Source organism: Rhinolophus hipposideros (assembly GCF_964194185.1).
Source record: "Rhinolophus hipposideros genome assembly, chromosome: 18".
In the NCBI taxonomy this organism is placed as follows: domain Eukaryota; kingdom Metazoa; phylum Chordata; class Mammalia; order Chiroptera; family Rhinolophidae; genus Rhinolophus; species Rhinolophus hipposideros.
This window is the reverse complement of record NC_138064.1, coordinates 12196618-12214023: the sequence shown is the minus strand read 5'-3', so window position 1 is coordinate 12214023 and position 17406 is coordinate 12196618. Positions and strand designations below refer to the sequence as shown.

Here is a 17406-nt window from a genome sequence, read left to right as displayed (position 1 = left end):
CTATCGCTGTCATTTGTCGTAGGTGCAGGTGTGATGTCAGTGAACTCTCTCAAGTTTTGTCTGAAAAAGGCATCACGGTAGTTTTCTTTCTGAAACTTTTTGTTATTGGTGGCTACGTAATTTTTAGTTGAGAGCTCCTTTTCTTTCAGCACTTTAAAAGTACCATTCTGTTGTCATAAGACATTGTCATAAGGTTTGAAAGTTTCTGGGGGGGAAAGTCTAGGTTTAATTATGTTTCTTCCTCTGTACATATCTTTTTTTCCTTATGGCTACTTTTAGAGTTTTCTCTTTATCACAGGTTTTGAGTAACTGATTATGATGTATCTTGATCTGTTTTTTTCCTCTGTTTATCCCACTTGGGCCTCATGGAGCTTCTTGGATGTATGAGTATGTATATAGTTTTCATCAAAGTAGAAAAAAATATGGCCATTATTTCTTCAAATATTTTACCCAGCCCCTCCCAAATTCACATACTCCAATTACACATTCATTAGACCACTTGATACTGTCCCACAAGTCAGTGAGGTTCTGTTCTCCCTCATCATCACCTCACTTCCAGTCTCTGTTCTCTCTATGCTTCATTTTGAATAATTTCTCTTGGTAATTCTTCAGGTTTACTTACCTTGCTCCTGAAGTCTCTAATCTGCAGTTAATGCCATCAGTGGAATTTTTACATTAGATGTTTTCTTTTTCAGCTCTTGAAGTTCTATTTGACCCTTTTTACATCATCCATTTCTCTCATATTGTGTGTTTTCCTTTAATTTCTTGATCATATTTATCTTCTAATAGCTGTTTAAAGTTCTCGTATGCTATCTCCATCATTTCTGTTATTTTTTAGTCTATTTTATTGATATATCTTCTGCTTCTTTGTCTCTTGTAATTTTTCATTGGATGCCAGAATTTGTACATTTTATGTTGTTGAGTGATGGATTTTTTGGTATTCTTTTAAAGAGTGTTGGGCTTTGTTATGGCAGTCAGTTACTTAAGAATCATCTTGACCCATTTGAAATTTGTTTATGAACAGTTTAGGATAACTCCAGTGTACCTTTAACTCTGTGGCTACTTAGCCCTACTACTAAGGTGTGACTCACTTAGGCGCTCTAATGAATGTTCCATGTAATCAATAAGGCAACTCTGGCTGGTAGGAGTTTGAATAATTCCCAGTGTTGTGTGAATTCTGGGAATGTTTGGCGTACAGCTAACCAGCTCAATAGTTCTTTCCTCAGTTGTTTGCCCAGCCTTGTGGAGTTTTACCACATGCATGCACGGATTCAACCAAAGACACAGGAGACCCTCATACAAAGTTCTGAAGTTCTTTACCATTTAGTTTCCTCTTCTCCAGAGCTCTGCCCCACATATTCTAGCTGTTTTGACCTCCCTAACTCTGATCTGTTTCCTTAACCCCACAAAACAACAGGGCTCTGTTTCATTTCCTTCACTTTCTCATGTACGTTTTAGGAACTGCCTCCAAGCAGAAAGCTTGGAAACTAGTGCCTGATACAGACTCAACTAAATCCATTATTTTAAAAACTACAAATGCAGACTTCACTTATAGAACTTCTTCAACATACTCATTTAACAAGAAACATTTATCGAACACCTGTACTAGAAATTACACTATTACTACAAAGATGAAAAAAGGTGTATCATAGCCTCTCCTCTCAAGAAGTCAGAGGTAAGCTAGGAAATTAAATATGGAAGTAATATATGTATATATTATATGTTACTGTCAGGGTAACATAAAAGTTAGGCATAGATAAACACATCATTCTAGCATATTGGGAAATGTAAACAAGTCTAAAAGATGGTCATAAATGAGTTACCCAAAGCTAGACCATTTAAAAATATTTTTGATGACAAATTTACCTTTTCTTCTAACTAGTGTTATGCAATAATTTTGAGGAGTTTGAAGTATAATTGTATAATTGTAACAGGATAAAGAAGATGTTACTGGGCAAATCTCATAGAGATGCACAACACAATATTATGTGAATGAGACACGCATGTATGGGTAAGAATGCCTGTGTAATTGCCTTGTATGTAATCTTATGAGAACCAAAGAAAGGAGCTGACAGAAAAGTCATGGAAAGATGACAAAGAAAAGCACTAGTCAAGATTAGTCAGCCACCTACCTTAATCCTATGACAACCATGTTTAACAGGTTAGTATTCTGAATTCAGTTACCATAGAAACAATCCTTTAGAATGCCCTCAAATCAATGTACAGAATTACTGCCCACATTGAGTACAGGCAACACAGAGAGATTATAAATATTAACAACTATTTGAAATTGTTTTTAGAATTTAAATGATTCATCAAGCCTTTTGCATATGTAGTTTAGACAACCGTAAATTGTATTTTGCCAAAAGGTGTAAAAATCCTATTCACTAAAATTAGGAGATGGGTTTCTAAATTCAATTATTCAAATATGTCATTTCAATGAATGGCTCCCATTTAATTCTAAGTAAGATAATAGTTCGTGAATGTTCTGAATCTAGTTTTAAAAACAAATTATGTGTCACACTCACTGCTGCACTTTTAGGAGTCATTCATGAGTTTAATCAACTGTACAGATAGCAATTTAAGGGGGAATTGCTGAGACTTCGTCTTGTGATCATCAAAGGACAGAGCTGATTCTAGACTCAGACTTGAGAGTTTCAACCGAGTCCTTTCCTGCAGATGTTTCCTAGTTTACATGTGAGGAACAGGTGCACCTCGTGCTATGCAGTTTTAAAATAGGACTTGTTCTTAATGTTTTGTTATACCGGAGGTACCTTTTGATAGAGGAAAGCTTATCCAGAATTGCAAAAGTTGAGCCTCTTATATCTGCAATTTGAACACCCTGGCTCACTTGAGATAACAAATGACTTTAAACGACGTTACTATTAGTTATTCTCCAATTCTTCAAAGAACTAAACAGTTTGTCTAAATTGCTGTAGGATTTTGGGGTTCAGTTAAAGGCAGACTTCCTTCATGCTCTGAGCAATTAAACAATGATCCCACCTATTGAGAGAATATATGGAATTCCTAACTCTGGAGAGAGTATTTTGTTTGGGGTGCTCTTCTATTTTCCATGAAAGAAGAAAACTGGTATTATTTTATTTCCTGTTGATTACCCAACTTGCAGAGAATTGGGAATAATCCAGATATATGAAGATATTTTAACTTTAAAATTCCTGATTATTCTTTACTCTCCTTTCCATTGATTTTCTACCCTTCATCATAAACCACGCCCTAGCTTTTTATTACTCTTATGTCCCTTATACAACTGGTTCTAGATTTTATAAAATGTGCAAAGGGTTTGAGAGCTAGAAACTGTCTGGATCACTTTGAATTTCAAAAAGCAGCTATCGTAAGTTTTGAAACAAAAGTTAAAAGCAGAAATTATTTTGGTAGATGGTTGCTGGACTTATCATGGTGATCACTTTAGCATAGGGAATATAATCAATAATATGGTAATAACTCTGTACAGTCCAGGTGGGTGCTGTTGAATAACTATGGTGTACACCTGAAACTAATATAACATTGTATGTTAGCTATATTTTAATAAAAATCTTTTTTAATAAAATCTTTTTTTAAAAATCTTTTAACAAAGCAGAAATTATTTTACTGTCATATGAATTTCTCAGATAATCAATTTTTCTCTAGGCATAAAGGATTGAGTTTTAAAGATTATCAGAAAATTTTGAGAATAGGGAAGTAAATAGAGAAAGTAGATTGGTGGATACTTAGGGAATTGGAGGAAAGTGGGGAGTGACTGCTAATGGGCATTGGGGGTTCTTTTTCAGGTGACAAAAATGTCCAAAATTCATTGTGCAACTCTGTGAGTATACTAAAATGTATTGAACTGTAAAAACAGAACAAAATATTGTACAATGTATTAATTTTATTTAAAAAAAATACTCCACCTCAAAAAAGAAATATTAGAAAACCATTGAACATTGCCCAGCTTAGAGGAAATAGGTAAATGAGAAAGAGTTAATAGTTTTGAAGAATTACTAACATGGAAGTAAAATATTAGCCAAAAAAATCCAAGAAGCAGTTGAATTACTGTTCAATTTTCTTTAAAGAGTATGATACAAAGCAGAAAACCTTGCATACTACTGCATGTGGCAAGAAACAAAAAAGAACACAACATTTTGTAAAAGACACTATGCCTTATCAAATTCATGCAAGGAAAACCTTAAATGAATAGTCTCAAGGAACCATTGGTATGAAGACAGCAGGAGAGAACAATAATGCTGTGGGGGAATTGGGTAATTCCAATAGGGATTTCATTGCAAGATCCTTTTTTAAAGTTCTTCCCTATTTATCTACAAGGAAAATGCTGTCTCTTGTTTTAAGGCAAATCTCTGGTATTTGTACTCCTCCTCTTTTTGGTTATTCTACACACATATAATTACCCATTTAACTAAATTTAGCTACCAGTTTAAGAACCACCTTTTAAAAATCTAGGATGTCTCAAATAGAATGCATTTTACACAAAATAGTTGCACAATTCCAGGAGTTCTGATCAAAATGGGAAAGAACCACCAATATGTGATTGAATGTTATAATGTCCCTAGTTTCTAACCAGAGGTGAAAATTAGATTCAGAGTTATATTAACATAAAATGCACTCTATAAGAAACTGGAACTAAGCCCCAAAGGGTCTCCCTATACTTCCTTCCTTCCTTATATTAATGAAAACTGTCCCTCACTACCTCAGTTTGCGTTGTGTGGGGAACTGTTTTTACTGCAGCTGTTTGCCTAGGAGGAAATTATCTTTACCCTTACTGCAATGTAGAATTTTAAGTTAATAACATGAGGTGTCAATTCCCACGTGGGATATAATTCAGCTGTTACAAGAGACGAAGGGGACAGCATTTCCTTTACCCTGGATTTTTAAACCTCAGCAAACATCTCATGTCATTTGTTTTTAGATCATAAAAAAAAAAACTGATTTAGTCTGGTTCCAGGCACTTCGATGGGCTTTGAAAACCCTGACTCATACTCACTCAAGTCATCCATTTTATGCCAGAGGCTTTATTAGCAGTACAGGAACACAAAGAACTTGAAAACACAAGAATCCAGTTGCTGGTGTTGCAGATCTTCTGGAATCTTTCAACTGGTTTTTATCCTGTTCCTTAACAATAATCTATGTACTATACAAAAAAAAAGAGTCACTAATCTCTTTGACAAACCTCAAGCTGATGGGATAAAAAAGATTACTGTTGGTTGTACATAAAGAACTACTAGGAAATTTTACCTAAATTATAAGTGAAATACAGAAATGTGGGCACAGTACAAGATGACTCCAAATCAACAAGAGGAAGGTTTAACTACATGGTAAAGACAAGTTTTCAGAGGGGAAATCATGTGCTACAGAGAGCATTTCCATGACTATCTTCAGTAAGTACAAAATTATATATATATATATATGTAACATATATATAGTACAGAAAAGTATATATATATATATATATACACTTACTATATGTAGTAAATACAAAACTATATATATACATGTGTATATATGTACACAGTATATAGTATAATATAGTCATATATACAAATACATACACACATGCTGATATCTAAATAGCATTATAGATGTAAGCAATATCTGATATCATGAATAATATGAGTACAAATTCATTTCCACAAGGAAAGATTCAAATGGCTAGTCACTCATTTGAATCAGAAATCATTGTTTCTTGTTATTTTTAAGGCACCCCAGCATTTCATTTAATCACATTTTCTAGCACTAATTTACTCAGTAGGCATTAATCATCATGTCCACCTGTGACACACAATAAAATCCCAAACCAAACCACTAGAGACAACTACCACCAAAAAACAAACAAAAAACACATATATTTTTTCAATATCAAAAATTCACTATTAACTATTGCCCTCAATGCTCAAGGTTTAATGCTTATTTCAAAACAATTTAAACAAAATCACAGCTTTCCTTACAACTATACCTAAAAAGAGTAGATAATCAGACATATTAAGTGTCACTCTCTACCTATCCATCTTCCTCCCTTAGTTTCGATATAAAACCTAGAATAACAGTTTTAAAAAATCAATAAAGCTGCTGAAAAATTTTTCATGAAACCAGTTATTCCCCACATAAACTTTATTTTGAAAATACCACAACAAAATCTTATCAATTTAAATATGACACATCTAGCAGTATTAATGAGTCAAATTACGTACCAGTCAAGTCACAGTTTTGTGTCTGATTTTTCCCACAAATGGAAAGGTGCAAAGGGACAACTAAAACAAACAAGCAGATTACTTAAAAACCGTAACCTATTTACATGTTTTCACTCCATACTGTGTCTAAATGTTTCGATGGGAATTGACACAAATTCACACAAGACAAAGAAATATGCTGCCTGAATAATCAAAATTCTTTTTCCTTTCCTTACTGTACCATAGATAGCATCATCAGTAATGTTTACACAAAGTAGCATCAAGCTATTTTCTTTCCCCTCATCATACAGCATACGGCTTTCTGTATTGTGACTTCATTCCTCCAGATTGAGAAAACGGTGGTGACAACTTACGAGTTTCCTAGATATAGCTGATTTTGTCAGAGAAAGGTGTTAAATATGTTCTTTGTTTTAGTGAGGAAGATATCAATATATAATCAGTGAAAGTAGTCTATACATGATGTAATAATTGTTCATAATTCTTTTTTTAAAATCTAGAAGTAAACAGGAATGAAAGAACTAAGACACAGACCAGGAACTTTCACACCACACATGGTTTTTGAGGCCTTGCAGTGTTAACTCTGAGATTATTCAATGAAACCAGAGTCATTCCTGGATCATGGAGAGAATTCTAAGGTACCAAAAAGAGCCAGTCAAGTATCTTCAAAGGATAAGAACCCAAAGTCAAAAAACAGAGCTGACTGCTAGGAAAGCAAATCGAAGAGAAGATTAGACCCAATGAATTCAAAGAAAAATGCTACTTTTCAATAGTAGAGCAGTAGAAAGATACTGAACTTGGGGACTGAAATCTGGTTCCATAAGTTAACTGTTGACCTTGGTCACACAATCAAGTTCTTTGAAAGACAATTTCCTCATCTATAAAATAGGTACATTAATTAAGATCCACCAGCTTTTTTTCCATAGGCTTCAGACCAATGAGAATCGAAGTCAGTGATGAATTTGAGATCACTGTGTAAAGAACTATTCTTAGCAAATGGGCAATTGGACACTTTTTAAAAGTATTAAAGCCAATTCAAAAAAATGTTACAAAATCATCAATTATATGACCCAGGATAGACCTTATTCAATAACAGCTGATGTGGGTCTGCCTCATTTTCTGATGAGCCAGATACAGGAAATTTTTGATTGGTTTACTAATTTCTTTTATGACACAAAGTTATTATAGTATAAATCCACTAGTTATGGACTTTATTCAGTAAAGGGCTGGGAAGGGTAATCTGCTAGCATTAAAAAGTAAACTCTGACTACATACAACTCCCTATCAGGATTACATTATTTTGACACATCTCATTAAGAAGAAACAAACACATAAGTAATTTGTCCTATTTAGCATGATAGGTCAGTAGCCATCAGGAACCAAACCTTATATAGCTTAAGTCCTAGGCAGAATGTTTCAATATATACCTATCTATAAGTTAATAACTTTGTTCATTTCAGCATGTCACATCTCCTCAAGTAAAGCAGGAACTGTTAACAGAGTTCAACACCATTTTCCTGTTTCCTCAAGCAGAGACACAAAGGTAGTTACAGACACACTAGTCTTTCCAAATGTCTGCCTCTAAGTTAGAGAAAATAGAGGAAAGTAGAAACAAAGGTTGCTGATTTGAGCTATACCTGGTCTTATGTTGGGCATACTCCCAGGTGCAATATTTTAAAACTATAAGTAAGAAGTAAAACATAAGACTTCATATGTGAAAGTGGAAAATGATCTAGACGTCTTCTAGTCAATGACAATTTTTTTCTTTCCAATAACTCACCAGAAAGAAGTAGGGTTTCCAATAGTCAGAAACCCTAAGGTTTCTTCAAATAATAGTCAGAATAATATATAAAAATAAAAAAACAAAGCAAGAACGGAACAATGTTTAAAAATAAGACTTTCTTTAAAGATGGTTGTCCTCTAAGGATAAATGCTGTATAAAATGAGCAGACGTATCTCTATAACTCATCGTGTTTATATGTAAATTCTCTGGCAGATATAAATCCATCTTTGTCTTCATCTTCTTTATCAAAAATATCCTCCACCAAAACATCATGATGACTTTCATTCACCACTGCACCATGCTTTTCAAACTCCTTCTTTAAATATACTTTTACCTATAAAATAATGGGTCTCATTAATAATTCTAATTCATATGCTACCCACATGGAGTCAATCAGTATCACAGATTGGACTGGTACTCATTTAATGATACAGAACAACTACTAAACAACTACTTACTGATGTATTTCTAATGGCAGTAAAAGAATTACAAGGAATTTCTTTCCCTTAAAAACTGTTGCCACACTGCTTACAGAAGAGACACACAATATTGCTCAAAGGCAAAGATAAGTCTTACGTCATCTGAAAAACACCCAACAAAAGCATACTACCTGTTGTTAATCTGAGTTTAAATACACCCAAGTATTTGAAAGATTGCTGTCTTACAATCCATTCAATTATTCAGATCATATTTGCTAACAAGGGTCAGAATTCCAGACATTTTTCTTAAAATCAGATTAAATGATGGTACTTTTTAATTTAAGTAAGTGTCTGGGAATAGTACAGGCTACGGACCTGGCTATGATCATGTCACATGACCTTCCAATCTCAGAAATTAAAGCAAAATCCAAGCCTCGTGAGTGCTCAGTCTAACGTTTCCACTTTCATTCAGGTATTTAAAGATATAAGCAAAATACTGTTCACTAGATTCACCATAATGCAATTCAACCTGTATTTTAATTTTTAATCGTATCTGTATTATTCCTTCTGTTAGATCAGCAACTTCAAATCCTCTTCTCTCCCCCTACCACCAACATGCAAACATCTAGCGTATATTTTTAAGATTAAGGTGATTCAATGTAGTTGTAAAATAATAATATAATAATAATAATAACGATGACGAAGCTCTATGAAATAATGTAGGGTATATCTCCAGGGTATATTATATGGATAAAGCAAGATGCCAAGTTTTATGTATATATGATATGCTACTTTTTGTGTAAGAAAGGGGGAATTATGAACATGTATCCATGGTTGCTTGTATTTGCATAAAGAAATACTGAAAGGATACATTAGAAACTAGTAAAACTGGATACAGAACCACGGTGGATCACATGGTAGGAGAGGATGTGGGTGGGAGAGAGACTTCTTAATAAACATCTTCTTAAAATGGATTGATTTTCTGGAACCATGTGAATATGTTGGATTATAGTGTGTTTTTTTTTTAACTAAATGGAATTGAAACTTATCTCGGATAGAAAAAAGTCCTATAACTGGTAAACACTATGATGTGTTATAAATTCAGTAGCTGTGGATTATGACCCAATGGTTCATAACAACTTAGCTTATTCAAGGTAAATCACTGCCTAGCCATTAGAAGAAAATTGATCAAAGCATAAAAAGGGACTTCATTTCTGACCAGCCAAGGTAGAATGGAGAATATGGGTAGATAAAAAATATAGGGATAAATATCTACCTTCACTTCTTTCCCCACAGCAGCCAGACTAAGACAGGTACATTTGTAGCAATAGCTGCAAAAGCCTGAATAAATTATAGGGTGAAGACTTCTCCCTTTTTCCTTACTCAAACACCAGGACTTTGAAGGGAAAGGTCTCCTGCTGTAGAAAATCCAGGCTGGAGTCTTGCTCTAGGTGCTAACCTGAACAAAACTGAGCATGTAAGTTTCTTGCTGCTAAATGCTAGGAAATTACTATGATATGCATTTAACAGCCAGTCTACAGGTTTAAACAGAAACTGTTCACATGAGATATTTCTCAGGACATCTATGCTTTGTATACAGTAACTCCAAAATGGGAGCTGTCTTGGCAAGATGGATCTTTCAAAAACTCGGGGTGAGGGCAAGATACAGTGAACCATAAGCATTGGGGAGAAAGAAAAAAAGCAAAAGCATAAATGGTATTTGTTAAGGCTCAATATATTTCTCTCTAAAACAATGACTTCCTATGAAAAAATCCATTTTTAAAGCATAGGTATCCATTTTCAAAGCATAGGTATTTTCAAAGCATAGATGTATAAATAACATTTTACCCACAGAAAAATAAATTTTCTTTGAAAATATATTTCTTAAAAAATGAACTGAAGGAAAGGAAGAGAGAGAAAGAGAGAATGGGAGGAAGGAAAGATCACCTCGTCTTTAGAGAGTTTCCAGTCATCATTAAGATCCATTTCTTGGAATGATTCATGGGATCTTGGTCCATTTCGAATCTCCAAGAGATCGATGTTGAATATCAGTGTACTCTCAGGGGGAATTTTACCTAACACGAAGAAAGAGGGGGGTTAAGTTTTATGTAAGAGATCTCAAAGTTTTGATGATGGAAAACTTATGGTACTGGACAAAATATTCTTTTAATTGAATTAAATGAAGAGTCTTCCTAAGATGATCACATATGATGGAAATTACTTAAAGTCCTGACCTAGAAATATATATGGTACTGCCATTACTACCACTGGGAGCTCTGGTGTCATACTATCTAGGATTGCAGCTTACTTCTGCCCCTCTCTAAGCCTCAGTTTCCTTATCTGTAAAATGCAGATGACAATATTGTCCACCCTGAGTCCGTTGGGAAGATGAAGGAAGGTAAATCCATGTAAAATATTTAGCTTATGCTTGATAAATAGTAAGCTCTCAATATATGTTACTAAGATATAAGTCTCTTACAGGCTTTAAAAACAATGCAGGAAGGTTCAACAATTTCAGAATGTTAAGGAAACACCCCCTCAGATATAAGACATTATACATGTGCAGAAAAAATTAAAGCACATTTCTGAGAAGGGAAACTAAAAATTTAAAACTAAAGAGAGCATTGTTAAAGTCCCAGGGACCTTAATTTCTTCCCCCCCCACCCCCCCGGGGAGTATGGACAATTTTTTTTTCAACTTGTTTCCTTATAACTACAACATACAGGTCTGGGTAAACATTACAAATATTTCTTAGTCCCCACCCCTCCATCCCAATATTTCCATGAAAGAGCGTTTGTAAGTGCTAAAGAGAACAAAACTCACGCTGTGTGAGGAAGCTTACCATTTCAGATCTAGACAGAGAAGCGGCATTAGGCCATCGATAAAACTGGTATCTTTCCAAAGGAGGCATGCAAACGAGGTGTCAAAGGACTACAAGATTAGTGTTAAATACATATTAGTAGAATTAGCTTCATGGTGCTCAGTTTGAAGGAAACGACTCAAATTCAGGTCTCTACTTGCTATGAAGTAAAATTGAGTTAAATGTAGTATGGAGAAAGAGTAATGATTTAATGTGACATGCATAAATATTAAAGGTGAGACAATAAAGACACAGGAAGGTGAAAAAATATGTTCGGACATCAGAGAAACATTTTCTAGATACTTGATTTTCTTCTCTAAAGAGGATTATTATTAAAATAATGATTGAATTTGGTCAGTAAATCCCATTCTATGCATAAGATTTGTATAGCAAGTTCCACTTTAGAATATACAATGCTTCACATATGACACCTACTTTCTTCCCAGGAAACTGGGAAACTTCCCATTCCCACTTTGTAAATGGTTAAACTTAGACCCAAGAATGCTGGTAAGTCTATATTTCTACCACATCAGAGTGGTTCTTTGTTTGGTTCTGATGACTACTGAATTTCTTTTTTCTTCCTTATGTAGGTAACACGTGCCCACTGTAGAGAATTTGGAAGAGAGAGAATCAGAAATAAAAATAATTCCTAGCCCCACAATCCATTGTTAACATTCTTATTTATTTCTTGGTGATTCACTTTGTATGCTATATGTATTTTTCTAATACTTACTACTATAAGTATACATACTATAGCTTTATTTTTCACTTATATATAACATTATATCATACATATTTTAGATATAATCTTTTTAAATCTTTGAAATGCTATTTTAAAATAACTGGGCCATAGTTTATTTAGATCCTTCATTATGCACGTAAGCTGCTTCCAATCTTTTTAGAAACAACGCAGTAATGGACATTTCTATTCACAAATCTTTCTCTTGATACCTGCTTATTCCCTAGGGTTAGATTACAATAAAGGAATTATAGGATACATGCATAGCCTTTACTTGAAACATCTTCTGGCCCCTTCTAAATAGTCCTTTATTGCCTCTCAAACAACCCGTGTAATGCCTTAATCTCTATTTCAAATGTTCATCTCATCAAAACACTTATGTGGAATAACCTATCTGCTTGCATTGTTAAAATAAATTTGTGAGTTTCAGTTAGGGAGGGTGAAAAAGTTCTGAAGGTGGATAGTGGTGATGTTTGCACAAAAATGTGAATGTACTAAATGCCACTGAACTGTACATTTAAAAATGGCTAAAGTGATAAATATTATGTTATGTCTATTGTGCCAGACACACAAAAAAATCCCCACCATAATGGTGAACAATGTTAATTATTATAGAGTTGAAGGTTCCAGAACCTATTTTCATTGTTAACTCGGTTGACCATTTAGATAGTATGGCTTGAATTGGCCATTTCAAATGATAATGAAGACATAATTTTATTTCCCAAAGAAATACAAGTCCTCTATTTACTTCTTGAAGGGAAAAATACACAGTAGTTACATTAACTTCTGTCTCCTAATTCAGAGATCTCCAGTGCTGTAGTAAACATGTAGCATGGTTATTACCTTTTCCTTCTTTTCCATAGCCCAGGGCTGGAGGAATAATGAGCTTTCTCTTCTCTCCTACACACATTCCCTTCAAGCCCTGGTCCCAACCTTTGAGAGCTTCCAGGATACCCAGGGTAAACCAAATGGGCTGGCCATTGTTATGTTTGTGACTGCAGTGGAAAGAAAACACGTTAGAATTCTTTAATAGTTTTATTTATTTTTATTGCTGTAGTGCATTTTTTCCACCCATAAATGGCTGAATTAGGAAATTAATGAAGATAGCTACACACATACATACACACACACACACACACACACAATCAAGCCAACTTGATAATAATTCAACTCATTGCCCAAATATCCTGATGCAAATTTCACACAGTTGTCACAGCAAGAGAAGCACAGATGGAACAATAAAAACAACTAACACCCATCTGAGCATTTGCTGTGTATCAGGTAATGCCCTAAATGTTTGGCCTCTTTCAACTATAACAATGATCATAGGAGGGAAGTGCTGTTATTCTCCATTGTACAGATGAGGAGAATGGGTTATATGTGCCAGTATTTGACCTTACTTCAAAGATCAAGGTCTTAACCACAAAGTGATGCCATCCCAAGAAGGTCATTAGGGTGGAGAAGAGGAAGAGAAATAATGGGAAATGGGCGAGTTTGGGCAGGAGAATGAGGGGCTAAGGAGAATTTACGACCAACCCACATGGGTCCTAGCCCACATGGACACTGATTCCCACAGGAACATCTTAGAACCTGCCTACAAAATTTCCTGATACAGGCCTACTCTTCAGCCCTGTATCCCCACTCAGACCCCGGCCCAGTTCTGTGCACAAAAATCTACTGTTGGGGCTATGCAGAGAAGCCTGGAGGAGTGGCCAGTCAAGCACTGAGAAGAAGGGAATGGTCAAGATATTTTAGCTCCTGAGCTGAAAGGAGACCAGCTTAAGAAAAATCAACCTGCCAAGCTACTGAGGGGCTTGAGGGCTGAGTGGTGTCTAAGCCCCAGTTAGCCCCATTTGGTGAAGTGTTCTATTCAAGGCTATCTTGTACGTGAGAAGGGGAAGTCAGTCTAACAGGTTTCATGGATACCTCAGTCACTAAATCTAAGTAAAGGCCGTTATTTCCTCTTTTCCTTAATTTCCCCCAATGATCAAAGTAACAAAATGCCAACTATAGAAAGTTTGGGAAGGCTAGAATAAAATAAAGAAGGAAGAAACAATCTCCCACCCAGCGCCGACTACAGTTGTGGTATATTTCTCGTTGCAGCTAAAGGATTTAAGCCTTTATTTATTTACCACCTAGGCTATGGCTCTAGAAATGGCGAACATGCTTTATAAACTGATGATCTGATGGTATTTCTTCATAATTCTCAGGGTAGGCTGTTCTTGACCATTTACATGGAGGCTGTATGACAACAGTCCCCTCATCAAGGGCTAGACTTTAGTAGCAAACTGCTAAATAAGAATGTCACTGGAAATTTAAAATGCAAACCATAATATTGGCTAATACTCACTGTGGCACTGGCCTCATTGATAAGAAGATAGGGCTGCTGAGAATTCTATGGTATGCCATCATTTTGGAACTTTTTGTAAGGGCTGAGTTCAGAGAAGAGTGCCATTCAGTTCTCCAAAACCTTAGGACAACCAGGTCTGAATGCCCGCGTTTGACAGACAGGATAGATAAATGGATAGACAAGGATGGAGGGAAGCCAACATTTTTGATTTCCCTAATATCATGCACAGAGAGTGCTCAATAAATCCTTTTGGAATGGAATGAATAGAACCCAGGCCTAGTTAGAAATCACTACACTTGTAAAACTTTTGTATGTTGCAATTTCTTTGTTATAGAATGGGAATAATGATAGTTTAACCACCTGAAAATCCTTCACTGTAGGTATGGGATTAATCTTCCATAACCACACAACCACACACTTCAATGAAGTCTTTGAATTTCCAGAAAGAAACAAATGATGAAACATATCGTGGTCCTATGCCTTGACCAAAGTACCGTCTCTCAGAATAAAAGTTAAGTAGGTCAATGGATTAGCATTAACATATCCGACAAGAAAATGAATAATTGTGTATTCTGCTCATGAAATTGCTGTGCAAAAGTTTTAAGTAAATTTCACCTACACCAAACTAAAAGTGGAATTGGGTCATTTTCCGTCAGGAATGGAGTTTGAGAAATGAGAATTCCTTTAAGCTTTTTCTATTTATTGTGTAATTATACGCCTAGATATTTCTGCACTATTTCAGAGATTCTAGTTCTAATTTTTGTAATAAAAAATTAGTTTTTTTCCTGATCACTTGTTTCCAATAAGACCTTCAAAGATTGACTTTAAACAATTTCCTTTCCCCAAAGAAGGTAATAAGATATTTCCGTTTTTTAAAAGCTGAAGAGGTAAAGCCCGGTACACGCTGCCCTTCCTGCCAGAGGGTTGGCACAGGTGGGTGGGTTCTTCATTGTTTTACCTACACAGGGGTATAATTACTTACGTTGAATGAAATAAAGAGCCGTCCTTTTCTAAGTAGCCTTCATAGTGGACTAACATCAAATCCCCTCCCTTGGTCTTGCGATGGCAGAGGAATGGCTTCTGCAGCACTTCGATTTTCACTTCTGGTTCAGGGATGAGAGCCCCGCTCGAAGAAGTGACCCACAGCGCCAGGATCGAGTTCCACAAAAGAAGCCTCATGTTGCTGCAGCAGGAAAGAAGTTGCTACTACAACAGAGAAAGGGCCCCGGACCTCATAGAGTTAAGCATGTAGTTGAAGCTCAAGGACAACGGCCTCGGGCAAGTTCAGGACTCTCCCTTCCTAGCAGACGTGGCACCGTTACCACCTACCGACAACTTTCCCACGCACTAAGACCTCACCTCTAAAGAGTTAAACCTAAACCCGGGCCGGATTGGCTCTTACAACGAGGTCGCCTGGGTAGCTCGGTCTCCATTGGCTTGTGGTGCTGTCCTTCAGGGGCCTCTCACGCCAAGGATGCTGCAATTCTGTAATTACAGCCCGCCCGAGCAGCAATCGCTGGCGGTGACCCACTCCGAGTGGTCCTAGAGACCCGCGGATCAAAGAATTCCACAACCTGGAACTTGGGGCGAGGAGTGAGCCCCGGAACTAACCGGAAACTCCCCCGACAGATTTACATCTGTTAAGCACCCTGGCTGAGCTTAATGGGGAGTCCTGGGGCCAGGTGAAAACGGTGGAGGTTTCAGGAAATACTCATTTACTCTCGCCGTAGGTGAGAAGACCCCCAGTATTCCACGATGTAAGATTCCTGCTACTGCTTAGTATTTTACTTAGGGTATAAACGTTAAAGACTTAGGGCTGTAGGCTTCATAAGGCGCGATCCTGTGCGTGAACCTTACTACCCTGCCAGTAAGGCAGGTTCTTTTTTCCCATATAAAAGATGTGTATCTTTAGGCTAGAAGGGTAAGTGTCCTGCTTGAGGTTATGCAGCCCCAAAGCAGTCAAGCTCCGCCTTCAAACAAGGTCTTTTAATGCATTCCCTAACACCGCATAATGTTATGGCTACTAATACTTTATCACTTAACTGTGCTTACTGTAGAGGGTCAATAATAGCTTCTATCGAGCATAAGGACGTGCACACTTCCGCTTTAAAGAAGAAATAGTAACCACGGTTATGAATTACACAGGCTCATCTTACTTTACATTTTTTTAGTTTTACATTTTTTTTTTTTGCCTAATTTCAAAATCAATACATGTTCATTGTAGTCGATTTGGAAGACACTAGAAAGCACTAAAGTAGGACTTCCAGTTAGAATACAGGAGCCGAATTAAATCTGAATTTCAGATAAAACAATTAATTGTTCTTGCATTTTCATTTGCTAAATACGGCAATCTTACACTACAGAAAAAGAAAAAAAAAAAGATCGCCTATAACGCCACCATCCACAAAGGATCCTCTTAACATTTTGGTGCATGCTTCGGTGACCTGAAATGACTTGGATCACATTGTGCACTTAGCTTCGTGACCTGCTCTTCTTACCTGATCTATAGTTCACACTCTCCCTACTCAAACATCCTTAGCACACACAGTACTTTCTCACACTTTCACTTGCACAGAAATCCCCCGAGGATCTCGTTAAATGCAGATTTCGATTTAGGAGGTCTGGGCGAGGTCCTGCAATTCGGACAAGCACCTCGGCGATGCCAGCGTGTCCATGGACCACATGTCCAGCAGCGAGGTCGTAGAGTTTAGACAACATGCATTTACACTAGCCACACAATATTCCATCGTGAAATTCCCGTCATCTCCGCTGCTTACCTCGAGTGTTTGGGATCAAGTAGACAGCCTGGAAATCGACTGCCGACTAGAACCTAGAGGGCTCCCTAAGGGGCCAAGTTGACCCCCAAACATCGGGAGGTGGGATCCGACCCATCAACGGCACCATCAACAGTGAGGCGTGTGTCCCACACCTGTCCCCGAGGTTTCCCTCCTCCCAGGCCCGCCTTCCAGGACTCCATCTCCTAGGGGGCCTCTCGGGCTTCACCAGCCCCGCCCCGCCCCGCCGTCGCCGCCAAACCCCGGAGTGGATTTTCGGAACG

General features: G+C 36.7%; 1 protein-coding gene across 1 annotated transcript; it reads right to left on the bottom strand.

Annotated features, from left to right (window-relative positions):
• Positions 1–3876: 3876 nt before the first annotated feature.
• On the bottom strand, positions 3877–17380 carry FKBP14 (FKBP prolyl isomerase 14). Its single transcript, XM_081079917.1, has 5 exons — positions 17126–17380; positions 15331–15531; positions 12842–12993; positions 10347–10474; positions 3877–8314 (listed from the first exon to the last, which is right to left on the bottom strand). Exons 2-5 carry the CDS (start codon positions 15525–15527, stop codon positions 8156–8158), a joined length of 636 nt encoding a protein of 211 aa, XP_080936043.1. The 5' UTR covers positions 15528–15531; positions 17126–17380; the 3' UTR covers positions 3877–8155.
• Between the last annotated feature and the right edge of the window lie 26 nt (positions 17381–17406).

What these genes read in the sequence shown, in the direction of transcription:
- FKBP14 (XM_081079917.1), bottom strand. Translation starts at nt 15,527, where the DNA reads ATGAGGCTTCTTTTGTGGAACTCGATCCTGGCGCTGTGGGTCACTTCT. An exon ending in GGCTCTTTATTTCATTCAAC is followed by an intron (nt 12,994 to 15,330) that starts GTAAGTAATTAT and finishes TTTCCACTGCAG; the next exon opens with TCACAAACATAACAATGGCC. An exon ending in GGAAACTCTCTAAAGACGAG is followed by an intron (nt 8,315 to 10,346) that starts GTGATCTTTCCT and finishes ATTATTTTATAG; the next exon opens with GTAAAAGTATATTTAAAGAA.